Raw genomic sequence first — 14,289 nt, forward strand, 5'->3', positions numbered from 1 at the left:
TAGTATCACAGATCATCAGGGATGGGTAGGGCCTTCCAGACAACATAGTTCAAAACCATTCAGAGAAAATGGGCCTGGAGCAAGATGGTTAAGTGAGAATTTATGCAATGAAAGATTTATAGAAATATTTTGCCTTCTTTGTTTATAAATAAACCATAGTAGATTTATTTTCATGGTTCTTTGACAAATGGTCTAATAATATAAATAAACATCATAATTCTAGATGCCATTTTTTTTCTTCAAATTCTCTAGACTTTTAGTCAAACCCTGTACAAACTGTCTTCTTGTGCTTTGGACCTTATAAAATATCTAAGGGAGAAAAAAGTATGATTTATAGAAAATTATTTGAATTATATCTCATTTAAATTCTCTACAAAAAATAATGAAATCTTCAATAAATCATCTCACCACTTTTGGTAATCAAGGGGATTTTCTGAGGAAGATGGTTTCTGAGGAGTATGGTTAAGTCAATAAACACAAACATAAAATGTTATAAAAATAAATATAATTCTTAGAAATCTGAGATCTACTTGAATCTTAATGACTTTCACAACATCCTGGGAGGGTTTTGTACTATTTATTTTAATCTTCACTTATGAAAAAAGAAATTTCTCTGCCATCCAATTAGAACTATTGTGTTATTGTTGGTAATTAATGGGAACAATTTTATTGTCTTAGATAGTTAAAATGTACACAGTGAAGAGGAAAAAATCAAAGGCTTAACAACTATGGTTCTTCGCTCAATGTTCAAGTGATTTAGGTTTTGGATAAAAAAAGAAAGAAAAATATTAAAAAGTATATATACTGAAGTTTAGAAACACATTTCTAAGTATTCAGACCCACACAAAGTAAAATAAATAGAATAAAAATATGCGAAGGAAAATTAGGGGATAGAGTTGTTCAAAATATTATTCAATCCTCTTTCAACCTCCACTAATGTTTCATCCAAAAAGAAGTTGCTTTCTATATTAACTCTCTGTTAATCAAAGCAGTTTCTTCAATATACATTACCAGTGGGATTTTTGAAAATAATAGATTCCTTTAGATGGTAAAAGCAATAATTATTACAATTTTTTTTTTTTTTTACTAAAATGATTAAGAAAAGGTTTTAAGGGAATAGAGGGGACCTACGTTCTGTAAGAAAAGAGAATACACACACAGGCACACACACATACGCACACACAGGCACACACACACACACGCACACACATATATTACCTCTCTTTCTACAATCTACATGTTACAGCTGAAAAAAAAATACGTGAAACAGTACGTATGTTTTAATACTCGTTAACTATTAAAACATAATTCTTTAAAAATGGGACTCTTCTTCCATTTCACAACAATGCAAAAATAGTTAATGCGACTGAACTCTACACTTAAAAATAGTTCAGATAGTAAATTCTATGTCATGTGTTTTTTACCACGACTTGAAAAAAAAATACATGAAAGATAATAGATTTCTATACCCAGCCATAGTGGAACAATTGGCACTAGAAATGCACTTCCAACATAAAAGAAAAAGATAAAAAAAACTATGGCTCTTCTACCTTTTAACGTGGATGAACTAACTTTTTTTAAAAAAGAAAGTAATGGCTTTTAAGTTCAAAAACACAGGGAAATAAAAGATCAAACTGATAAAAAGTAGTAAAAAAAAAAAAAAAAAAGGAAAAGCTTCATTAAAATTCAAATTTAACCAGTCATATTAAGCAGCAATGTCTTTCTCATTTTCCTGAGTATGGGAGATGAATCGAATCAATCTTTCAAAATAGGTGTGCTTTTCTTTCAGTTCAATTAATAAATACGAATCAATCCCGAACATCTAGCTTTGAAAGAAAGTTGCTCATTACTTTCTTTAATAGGTAAAAATCAGTACTTTTCATTCCATGTTACTAACATTATGTTTAAGAGTTGGACCTTTACTCAACAGAAAAATTATATATATATATATATTTAATAAATATATATATATATATTCCTGGATTTTTGTTCTAAAATTATTTACTTAAAATTATTTTCAAAAGCATTAGTATAAAAATGTGACCACAGAAGAAGTGGGCAGAGAAAATAATACTAGTTAAGATAGAGTATTTAAAATTATGAAGACAATGAAAATTTATCAGTACTAACATGGTCTCTATAGATATATGGCATACCTCGTAATGGCTTTCTTCATTCTCCTGAATGTGGAAACCCGCGGAGCTGGGACATTTCTGAGGAGTGACAGGAATATTGTCACTTTTGCTGTGTGAGTTACACTGAAAGAGATTACCAAATAATTGTGACAAACTACTCCACATTTAGAGTGTCCATTGAGAGACATGGCTGTTTGCTATGAGCCTAATAATGGAATACCACTTGAGCTAACAAGGGTCCACACCAAGAGATACATGCATTAAGATTGAGTCTTTACCACAAAGATTTTTTAATTGTCCCCGGATAAACAAATTGTTAAAATGTTTTTACTAAAACTAGAGAAATATAAGATTCAGTAATTTTACATTTACTTTTTTTAGGCAATATTTATTTATTACATTTATGACTTCAGTAGCTAAAGCTTATATGGTGCTATTTGGGTGAGATATTATTTAAGAGTTTGATATATATTACACACATATTGGCCTGTGACATAGATATTATTAACTACCTCCATTTACAGAAGAGGAGACTGAAGCATAATTCCTTCCCCCATAAAGTTATGCTGTTGCCTAGCCTTTCTGGAACCATTCCCCATATCCTTATCTACCACATGAACTGCCTTTTAAGTGATACATTTGAAATAGATAAAACTGAAAAAGCAGAAGTTTAGGGTCTTAAAATACTAATTGACTTATTTCTGTACTAAATAGACAGCACTTTTAAAAAACAGGTTATCTAAAATAATTTGCCTGGAAATTGATATGAATTATAGAACATAAGACATTACATTATGGCTTGGCCTTTCTCTGTGAACATATTAAAATGACAGTTTTCCATATCCCTCACACAAGTTTTTCATGTGAAAAGAAGACATTTTCCACTTCCTGTTTTCTTACTTCTTTTCTATATCTTTAATTAGACTCAAGGAAAGCAATATTTGTAAGTATTGCTGTTTGGCCATTTATTAAACATAACTTTGTAGGTTTTAAGGTTTCTACTTTGATAAAAATATATTGTTGTGCCTCCAGAAGAGGTTCATCATTATATATAACCTTTCTTCTTAAATAAAACTATAATATATGCATAGATTTCATGACATTATGAGCAAAGAGACTATTCTTTTCAAAGCTAGTATGCCATGTTTCCTATTCATTGATTAAATGCTACCTTTACTAGCTTAAAGAAAAATCTGTTAGAAAATTACTGTTAGACATTTTTAAAAGCAAATGTGTTTTAGAATTTTACTAGCTCAAAGAAAAATCTGTTAGAAAATTACTGTTAGACATTTTAAAAAGCAAATGTGTTTTAGAATTTTAATATGTTGTGTTCACTCTATTTTCATTTCAAGATCATCATTTTGTATATTTAAATATATGTTAAAGCACTGTCATTACATTTTGAAGATATCAATTATCTCATTTATTTTTATTTGTTTAAAATAAACAGCTATGTGGCAATGAAGAAGGCATAACTTTAAATTCATATACCCATCACTATAAGCCTTTTAGCATGAAAAATTATTTTGTATCTGTTCTCTCTTTACAATTTAATTTTAACCCTATTCAAAACTTACCTCCTCTAGCAACTCTCTTCATGCGTTATTCAACAAATGTTGACTGCCATTTTAACCTGTTTTTAAGTAACTTTCATGTGTAATTTGTAAAATGTTCCCTTGCAATATTTATTATTTGAATGTTCCTAAGTTTGTCTGAACAAATTCACTGTTAGCAACAAAGGCCTTTCCTCTCCACAGCCGCTTTTTTGGCATACAAAAAAAAAAAAAAAAAAAAGAGCATAGACCTTAAAACAGTTATTTTCATCTGTGATGTCCATAGACATTTTAATCATTCAAATCCTATCCCTAGCCTCTCCACATATCTATTCATGCTGATTAATCTTTTTAAAAGATTTCATGTATTATACAGTTTTTCTCCTAAGAAACATTTCCTAAATTTCTCTGGCCCGGCAGTGAGTCTCACTCTGACTATATATTAGAATCACCTGGGGAGATTTTTAAAAATGTCAATGACTGAGCCCCACCTCACATCAGTTAAATTGAAGCTCAGATACAAATATTTTTAAAATATTCAGGCAATTCTAATGTGTAGCCAGAGTTTAGAATCCTTGGGTTAAGGTAAAAATTTCCTTGTCTAGCACTCAGGAAGCTACATTAAATTTTGGCCTCACTCCTATTTCAATCTGATATCTTCCTCCACAGAATTTTTTCTTCCTTGTTAAAATTTAACCCATCATATATTGGGTTTCCCCCCACCCCATGGATATATCATAAAAGTGTCTGAGTCTGAAAAAAAATCCTATATTTGTATAATAGTTTTTGCTTTAAATACAAAATCTTATGTATTATCTACAAGGAACCTCTGTAGACTGGTAGAAAATATAATCCATCCTTTAAAAGATTATGAAGACACAGGTTCAGATATATTCATTGCCATTTGCTCAAGGATTTGCCCTGTAAAAACAGGACAAGTGTTCACTTCATTCTATTTTGGGCAATTTCTACTGTGCCATATCTCCCTTAATGGGTTCATCTATTACTCATTCATTCACTCATTCTATTGTTTGTTTGTTTGATAATCAGACATTTACTGAGTGCATGTTATGTGTCAAGATTGTACTGGATCATCAAGATATGGCGTTTAATATCTGTAATACTCTCACATTAGCCCTGAAACAATATGAAAATAAATAACCACCATGATGCGTGAACATGCCACCTGCAGACTGCTAAGGGACAGAGAAGAGTATGCATAGACTCCCAGGTTAGACACATGAATAGAGAGTCTCAAGAGATGGACTGATGAGGGAATCATGGTTAGCACACATTTGTGACAGAAGGAACTGCATATGCAAAGGCCAGAAGACACGAATTCTCATGAGCCATGAGTAATTTGATAGTAGTTCAAACATGAAGAATGTAAGGATTGATTTCAGAAGAAATAGAACCTGTCAGTGCATTAAATTCAATAGTACAACATATAACAAGATGTTGTAGAATTGGACTTCATATAAAGGCCAACAGTGCCAAGAGTGAGCTTTAAAGGTCATTCTTTTTCTTCCAACTTTTCCAAGAAAATATGCAACATAACAAAATGAGTGCATTTGCAATATCATTGTGATGCCAAGTTAAGTCCTTCCATCCCTGAAAGATCTCACCCCTAAGCCTCTCCTGGGTTTCATTCTGGAGCAGCTCTTGTTTTTGGAACAGTGAATGGCATCAAAGGAAAATTTTTAACTTACTGTTCTTTCCTTATTTTTTAAAATTGAGTCTTATGAGGTAAATTTCCTCTGCAAATTATAAATATATAACTCAGAGCAAAATAAAAGAAAAAAGTAACACCGTAAACAATATTTTGAGATTAACTATTATAAATAGCCAAACTTTTAAGAAAAAAAATTCTTATGGGAAAAAATTTAATCACTATGAATCCTTCCTAACAAATTTCTACTTCCGGAAGAGTTGCAACATTTTCTAAAAATAATATTTATTTTAGAAGTCTCAGCTTGGTGCAATGGCTCACGCCTGTAATCCCAGCACTTTGGGAGGTTGAAGTGGGCGGATCACCTGTGGTCAGGAGTTTGAGACCAGCCTGGTCAACACGGCAAAACCCCGTCTAATGAAAATATAAAAATTAACCGGGTGTGGTGGTGCATGCTTGTAATCCCAGCTACTTGGGAGTCTGAGGCACAAGAATAGCTTGAACTCAGGAGGTTGAGGTTGCAGTGAGCCGAGATTACACCACCGCACTCCAGACTGGGTGACAGAATGAATGAGACTCTGTCTCAAAAAAAAAAAAAAAAAAACCTCTCAAGTTTCATCCAACCCAACAATTTTACTGTTTGCCAAATTTAATATAAATGACTGCATATTGAATTATGGGTAAGATGGATTTGCTAAATCAGATTTCTATTGGGGGGTACATATGTAAATCAAACTTGAGAAGTCTAAAGTTCAATAATAACAATCATATTCAATGAAAATCACTGAAAATACATTTGTTTTATACTTTAAACCAGTTCTTCAATGATTGAAAGTCTGTATTGTAATATGTGGATAAATCTTGCCACTCCAGCCGGGCGCGGTGGCTCAAGCCTGTAATCCCAGCACTTTGGGAGGCCGAGACGGGCGGATCACAAGGTCAGGAGATCGAGACCATCCTGGCTAACACGGTGAAACCCCGTCTCTACTAAAAAATACAAAAACCTAGCCGGGCGAGGTGGCGGGCGTCTGTAGTCCCAGCTACTCGGGAGGCTGAGGCAGGAGAATGGCGTGAACCCGGGAGGCGGAGCTTGCAGTGAGCTGAGATCCGGCCACTGCACTCCAGTCTGGGCGACAAAGCCAGACTCTGTCTCAACAAAAAAAAAAAAAAATCTTGCCACTCCAAAACATCCATTGTAGTTCCTGGGAAAATTACCATTCACTACCTATAGAAATACTGGCTCAAAGTTTTCACATAATCAGGTATTTTTACTCTTTCATTTTTGATACAAATTTTCAAAAAAGAACTTCTAGCCATATTAAGAGAAAAATAATCAACAGTAGTAAAAACAACAAAGTTTTATGAAAGATCTTCTTTGCTAAAAAGAGGGTTCTTTACATTTTCCACTCAACTGTAATGCGGTAGCAATGTTTAATATTATTTATAATTCTATTACTACTCCTACTTTCTTACAAAATCAAAGTTTTTTACTAAAAATCAATAGCACTTTCATAAAAGTTTTGCAGTCATTATAGAGGCAATAGTTTTGTGCTTTTGTGCTATAGGTTTCATTAAATAACACTTCCACTTATTTAAAAACTCCCACTGAAAATGTTATTCCTACCTATTTTAATAAACTAAAGATTCTTTTCACGAAGAATTCTAAAACAGAACATTTGTTTAATAATTCAAAAGAAATTCATATTTGCAGAAATGAATCTACTTTAAATAATAGTCTAAACTTAGTGTCTTCAACTTCTCTCTATCCATTTTTTTAGAGATCCGCATGTATTAGGTTTCAAGCACGCCCATTCCACTGAAATGGCCCTACTACAATCACCTATGATTTACACATTACTAATTCAAACGGCAATTCTCAGTTCTTATCTAATGCAACACAACTGAGTACTACCTCTTGTTTCATTTATGTATTGGCTTTCAAGGACGCTATACACTCATGGCTTTCTTCTCCTGCTCTCTCTCTGGAATCATGCAACTGTTTGTGCTGTTGTCAAAATTGAAAGGACTAGAGAGGATGAAATGAGTACTTCCTCAGAAAGTGTTTTCCTCAGTGGAGTCAGTTTAGCAATTACACCCATATTGAACAGGTTCTGATTCCAAAATATTTTCTCAGACACAGGAACAATCTTCTATCCATAAGAAGATAAGAAAAGAGCTCTTAGAACACCTCCAATCATTCTTTCATCAAAGCACGTATCTTTATACTTATATCTAGAAACTAATAAAATTTATATTTTAAGAGACCCACAGTACAGATTCTTATTCTTTCTGAAAAATTGTTCTAATCATTTAGTATCCTGAAATTTATTCTGGCCCAAATAAGGATATCTTGAGCCTATACCCACAGCCTTTTCTTTAATGTTTTCTATGTACTTTCTTTTTTTGCTTATTTTTTGTTATCTTTAAACATAACCAGAAAATTGAGCTAAAATGCTCATCAAACTTTATTGAACAAATCAGTGTTCAGCTGCAGTGACACCTATTTTGATTTAAAATGAAAATGTCATATGACAAATTTTTAAAACCGAATGTTATATAAATGCCTAATCAAATCATAGAAATGTAGATGGCTATAATACATATTAATTTCAAAATGGGGATTGCTTATGTGAAATGAGAAAAATAGGCAGATCATAAAAGGATATGAAGGAAATGTTAACTCTAGAGTATCCAGTGAGTCTGTTTTTTAATTTTTTTTTGGCTTTTTTCTTTCTTTAAAACTTTGAGACAGAAATCAATACACAAAAATCAGTAGCATTTCTACACAATAAATATTCAATCAAGCACCAAAACAAGAAGTTAATCCCATTTACAATAGCTACAAAAAAGACCTATGAATATATTTTACCAAGGAGTTGAAAGATCTTTACAAGAAAAACTACCAAACACTGATTTAAAAAAAGTCATAAATTGCACAAATGGAAAAACATCCCATGTTCGTAGATTGGAAGAATTAATATTGTCAAAATGACCATACTGCCCAAAGCAATCTATGGATTCAGTGCAATCCCTATCAAAATGCCAACATCCCTTTTCACAGAAGTACGAAAAAAACATATCCTTTTTAAAAGACATCTGTTGAAAATCCATATAGAACCAAAAATAGCCTGAATAGTCAAAGCAATCCCAAGCAAAAAAAAAAAAAAAAGAAAGAAAGAAAAAGCTGGAGGCATCATATTACTAGACCTCAAATTATACTACAAGGTTATCATTAAAAAAAAAAAAAAAAAAAAAAAAAAAAAAAAAAAACTGGAGACAGAAATATCGTAAAATGTTAGCATATTTTAATTCTAGGTGATGAGGACATAGGTATTTTCTTTTCTTTTTCTTTTTTGTTTTTCTTTCTTTTTTTTTTTTTTTTTTTTTTTTTTTTTTTTTTTGAAATGGAGTCTCGCTCTGTCGCCCAGGCTGGAGTGCAGTGGCGCAATCTCAGCTCTCTACAAGCTCCGCCTCCCGGGTTCCCGCCATTCTCCTGCCTCAGCCTCCCGAGTAGCTGGGACTACAGGCGCCCGCCACCTCGCTCGGCTAATTTTTTGTATTTTTGTGTGACGGGGTTTCACCATGTTAGCCAGGATGGTCTCGATCTCCTGACCTCGTGATCTGCCCGCCTCGGCCTCCCAAAGTGCTGGGATTATGGCGTGAGACACCACGCCCAGCCAGGTATTTTCTTATTTCTCTTTTTTGTTCCTAAGTTTTCCAGACACCTGACAATGCAAATACACATAGGAAAACAATTCGCAAAAATAATTTGTTAGTTTAACAAAATTGATAGATCTGGTTAAAAATCTGTTTCATCCAGCTCAAAAGGTTAATGGTTTTGAAAGTGCTTTATAAACTGTAAATGTTGAAATTGTGCATCTTCAGAAATAAAGATGCCACATGCATGTAAGGTTTCTTCTCATTTGTCTCAGTCATTCTCCTTTTTGGAGGAAATGTTTTTCCAAAGTTCAGTGAGGAACATGCTAGCTTTTCCTTTTCCTATGGCACTATAGCTTATAAGTCTTTCTCTACTTAATTTAAATACAGTTTTCCCTCTTTTATTTCAAGAGGGTACAGTGATTTGTATTTACCTAGTTGGTTTTGGCTTTACCTTCTAGAAATTATTATTTAAAATTAGGAACATTAAACAAAGCATTTGGCTTAGTCATCATGCTTTCTTCCTCCAACTGAACCCTTGGCAGTTCATGACAAGCAGTAACTTTGTCACAGTAATATATTAACTAACTAGGTAAACTTGAATTTATCCACTGCATAAATAAGCTTATGTTCAACTTCAGGAGCCTGACACATGTTCCTACCCAGTGGATTTTGCAAAGTTCACCTTTCCAGTTCTTCTAGGGGCAGGAGACCTCCTTCAACCCCACTGCAAGTTGACTGGCATCCCTTCAATACTCTCTTGACCCTACAGATAACGCTCATCAATTCCTTTATGTAAGTCCTCTTCTATCCTCACAATTCCCATTCCAGATCTTTCCACCGAGAGACACCCTTTTTCCTTCCTTCTTGATGTCTTAAAGGTGGGAAAAGTCCTCTCTTCTCCCTCAAAAGCACTTCCTCTCTCCTTTGTTCTAACAAGCCATTTCATTTTTAACCAGGTTTGCAGAGTCTAGCCAGATGGAGGTAGTCACTACTGCTCAATGAACAGTGAGAAGCTGACTGTTGCACATGGGATTTATAAGAAAACAAAAGCTGATTTTAAATCGTCTTCTGGAACAGGTCATTAAATAGACCAGTTGACTTCCCTCAGTTATAGTTCCACGTGATCAAGTGAAATTAATAGATAAGATATATTTCTTATTGTGTACTTAGTTGTTGCAAGTGGGCCACTTGTTAAGTGTTTGTATAATATTTACCTCAATTTGCTGCCTTATGGTACAATAAATGGAACCAATATGTTCCAAAACAGTTAAGATATAAGAGTGCGTTATGTGTAAAAACACCTTAACAAATCTAAGTAAAAAGAGGATTGGGGAAAAAAAGCTAAGGATGTTGAAGTCTGAAGTAATTCAGTAAGTGGATTAAGCTTATGTACCAGATAAAACACTTTTTTTCTTTGTTTAGAAAGTCTCCTTTTATATGCTATTCCAAGATTTAATGGTCTCTATCATAGGCTGGCTGACATTTTTCAAACAATTCTAACAATTTAATAAAATGTTTAGGTGCCATGTACCGTAACCAAAAAATAGCTTTATCCTAGCATTTTATTGCGTAAGTGGTATTTCAGAGAAATCTTTTGCCATAAATATCTTGGTTACTATAAAGTTTTAGCAACTCTGTGCATTGTTCATTTCCTGAGAATGCGTGTTCCATTGAGTTTCTGTCTATGTGTGACTTTCAAGGCTTTTCTTAAGAAACTTTTGACAAATGCAGAAATAAAAGAGATAGAGATAGCAATAGAGTTATATTCCCAAAATAAATAATCATTTAGCTTTGGAGAAAGCTCTGCTAGGCTGAATTTATTCTCCTTTTCTCAGCAAACAATTTAATGAAAGTGGAGAGAAAGGCAAACATAGTTTTTTTTGTATTCTTACAGAATTTTTGGTAATGTAATCAAGAATTAAGCAATAGAACTCTATGTCAAACTTATTCAGCAGGTTCCCTCTAAATGTGCAGTAACAGAACTGACCATTAAATGTGCCAGAGTGTTCAAGGCAGATGTGCTAGGTTGCTGGGCATGGGGGTGTGAACACAATTCTGCTAAGTGAATAAATAATGGGAATAAGACCATGTATTTTCCAACATCTGGCTGTAAATTCCTTCATAAGTAATTACTATACTTCTAACCTCTCTAACTTAATAGAGATAAACTGGATGCAATTTCAAGTCATTACTAACAAAGGAGGAACAAAACAAAACCACTTTTATGAGAATCACAAATCGTAGCTCCTTCTGTGCACATTATGTCACTTTTTCTTTAAATGGATAGTGGATGTTATATGAGTTTTACGCAATTCTTTTAACCCAGTTGCTATGAGCATGCATTGAAATAAAATTTCCTTAGAAAGTATACTTCAAACGCTAATGGTCTACACTTTACAATTTTCCCATTGGTTCCCTCCTTGTATTATTACCTTACTGTAAAGCCATTTCACAAGAGCAATAATGCATTGAAAGGCTTTAAATTACAGGATTACATGTTATATTGCTTGAGCAAAGCTCTATTAGTCAGCTTTGCACATTGCAACTTAATTCTGTATTTTAAATAAGTGGATGCAAGCAATGCAGGACTTTGGAACTTCCCAGACCCTTGAAAAGAAATGAAAATAAATACTTCTGTTCAAACGTATTCCAAGGAATACAACAACAGACAATTTTGGGTGCCACAGTTAACCAGGATTATGTTTAAGACCATTGTTTTGCAGTTCATTTCAATTTATTTCATTATTTACTGTGATAAAATCCCTGGGATTTTCCCCATATGATTATCATTTAACCATATTTATACCTTGAAGAAAAACTAAAATGGAAATTTCTGCAACACAGATAAACGTAGATTGACTAAACATTTATTAAATTTCAAATATAATGGGAGAGGTCCTGTTTTAAAAGTGTTCACTAAGAATTTAAGGGTGAACATTTCCAGATTAAACTGAAAGACTTCAGGGATGGAAAAATCATCAATTGCCTTTACTGATTTCCACTGTTGCGTTTCATTTTCTCTCCAGGTAATTAGTATTTCAGAATACGAAAGTCAATCCCTTTTCTAAACTTTCTAAGGAGTTCTGAAATACTGACAGATACATACTGAAACTAACTTGTTAGAAAACAACAGTATTAGTTTTTAGCATGTTTCATTAACTGCATATATGAGCCTAAAATGGAGATGAGCCCAAGTATGTAGCAATGGGCTTTCCAGGCAGAAAATAATCTTCTATACAAAGGTGGCCATTTGTGAATTACAATCATAAGTGTGGACACACACACACCATGCTTATGAATACATGTTTTATGTGTGTGATTACCTTGTTCAGGTAAGTGATCACATAAACTTGTATTCATGGAATATTTATTAAGCAAAATCAAGCACTGTATCTGCATAAAATATTTCATTTTAAAATATTTTAAAAATTATACATTATATTAATACAAATATTTATTTATAAATTTGTGAAAGTGCTATAAATAAACCACATACCTTACTAAGTTAATCTACATAATACTTAGCACAAATGCATCCTGGATTTTAGGGCAGAATATTTCTGAAAAGATATCCTCATTAAGAATTATAAATACTTTTTGAAATTTCTGTGGTAAGGAGAGGAGTTTTAAAAGCCTAAATTGAATATAATTTCTAGTAATATGGTTATATTTATTTATATTATGAAAATTTTTTGTCCAACATAAACCTTTAACATAATATTAGCCTTGGCTATGTGCATGCCAGTCTTTAGAAACAGTCTGCAGATCAACCTTCAGCCAATGAAATCAGGTAATAAATTTGGAGATTCAAATCTGGCGTGCTTTAAAGTGAGTTTAAAATTCAAGGCTGTGTCAATTATTTGAATATTGTCTTTTTGAGGCAAATTCTTTAAAAAGTTCAGTGGTTTACTATGCTTCTCTTTCTGTATAACACTTTATAAAATCAACCCTGAAGCTTGAATTTATATTTGTAAGAGGGTAGATCAAGAGAGAATGCGGTGAGGGGGGAGGGAAAGAAAGGGAGTGCACAAGCTTTCTTTTTTTTATAGTGCAGTAAAAAGAAACAAACAAACCCTACACTCTGAATATATCATTTCAAATTGTGTTTTTGCAAGTGGAGTGTTTCATGTTTTGATTTTAAATTCATTTATGCAACTTGAACAGTATCTAAATAGGAGTAAAAATGTCTCACTTTTTAATTACTGATTTAGAGTAAAAAGGATGTTCCTGAATACCCTGGAAATGTGCCACCAGCTATGTAGGGGGTATTGGGCTTGAACCTCAGCTCCATCATCATCTGACTTAGTTTCACAGACTTGGTGGCCTTCTCCATACCGTATAAGTTTAGACCAAAGGATCTCCTCTGCTTATCCAAGTCAAAAACGTAAGATATTATTAGATGTGTTACCTCAAAACTTAAGGTAGATTTTTATTTGCTTGTTTGTTTAATATCATTCTCTAACTTTAGACTTTTATAAAATGATGTAAATAAATGATTAGTTGATCTAAATGATTAGTTGTTAGCTGTAGGAAATATGAAACTTTACCACAACTTTAGTTATACATTTGCTTATCTCACTGATATCTTTGAAAATATGTGATACTCTATTAAAACTAAATTATGATTTTTAACTCTCATTTCCACATATGTTTTTCAGTTCACAAAGAGAAAAACACCACAATCAAAGGCCTGATGTTTGTTGACTGTACCTCCACTTTCTTCCCAGAAAAAGAATTGGTGCTTCGAATACCTTTTGGAATAGTTTAGAATAAATCAGGCCAAATTAAAGAAACTAATTACAGTAATGTTGGATGGGAACTCTTCAACAAGCCTGAAACCTAACTAACTGTGAATGTTTAAAAGGCCAGAATGTTTTTTTAAATCTATTTTTAAAATGAAAGTTCTATATATTTTAAGGAACAAAATCAAAGTATGTGAGAAACATGCTTATTTTCAAGGTCTTAAAAATGTTTCTTCTTATAGGTCTGGGCAAAGAATCCCTGAAGGAATATACTTTAACAAACAAGGAAATGTCTGTAGATGTAGTCACTGTTAATAGAGTCTGTCTTTTGAATTACTCCCTTTGTTTCCAAGCTTCAAACTAATATAACTTCAGCAAAACTACTTTCCTGTTTATCTTTTAATCCTCAGGCCACAGAACTGTAACCCTTAGAAGACTCTCTGGAATACTAACACTTCTCTGATTTATCCTCATAAAATTGTTTTCCTGATGAAAGGAGGTATGTAAAGAAACCAAAAGAGATTACAGAA

At 32.9% G+C, this 14,289-nt stretch overlaps 1 protein-coding gene across 2 annotated transcripts in view; it reads right to left on the bottom strand.

Moving 5' to 3' along the window:
• PCDH9 (protocadherin 9) overlaps positions 1-14,289 on the bottom strand; it is a 955,593-nt gene that overhangs the window by 625,038 nt on the left and 316,266 nt on the right. Inside the window, 1 exon segment of one of the 2 annotated variants that reach the window (NM_001258186.1) lies at positions 2,157-2,258. The exons of the other annotated variant lie outside the window; for it this stretch is intronic. Coding sequence (NP_001245115.1) covers positions 2,157-2,258 — 102 coding nt within the window. 2 annotated transcript variants of the gene reach the window in all.

The sequence above is a fragment of the Macaca mulatta genome, chromosome 17, assembly GCF_049350105.2.
Source record: "Macaca mulatta isolate MMU2019108-1 chromosome 17, T2T-MMU8v2.0, whole genome shotgun sequence".
Lineage (NCBI taxonomy): Eukaryota > Metazoa > Chordata > Mammalia > Primates > Cercopithecidae > Macaca > Macaca mulatta.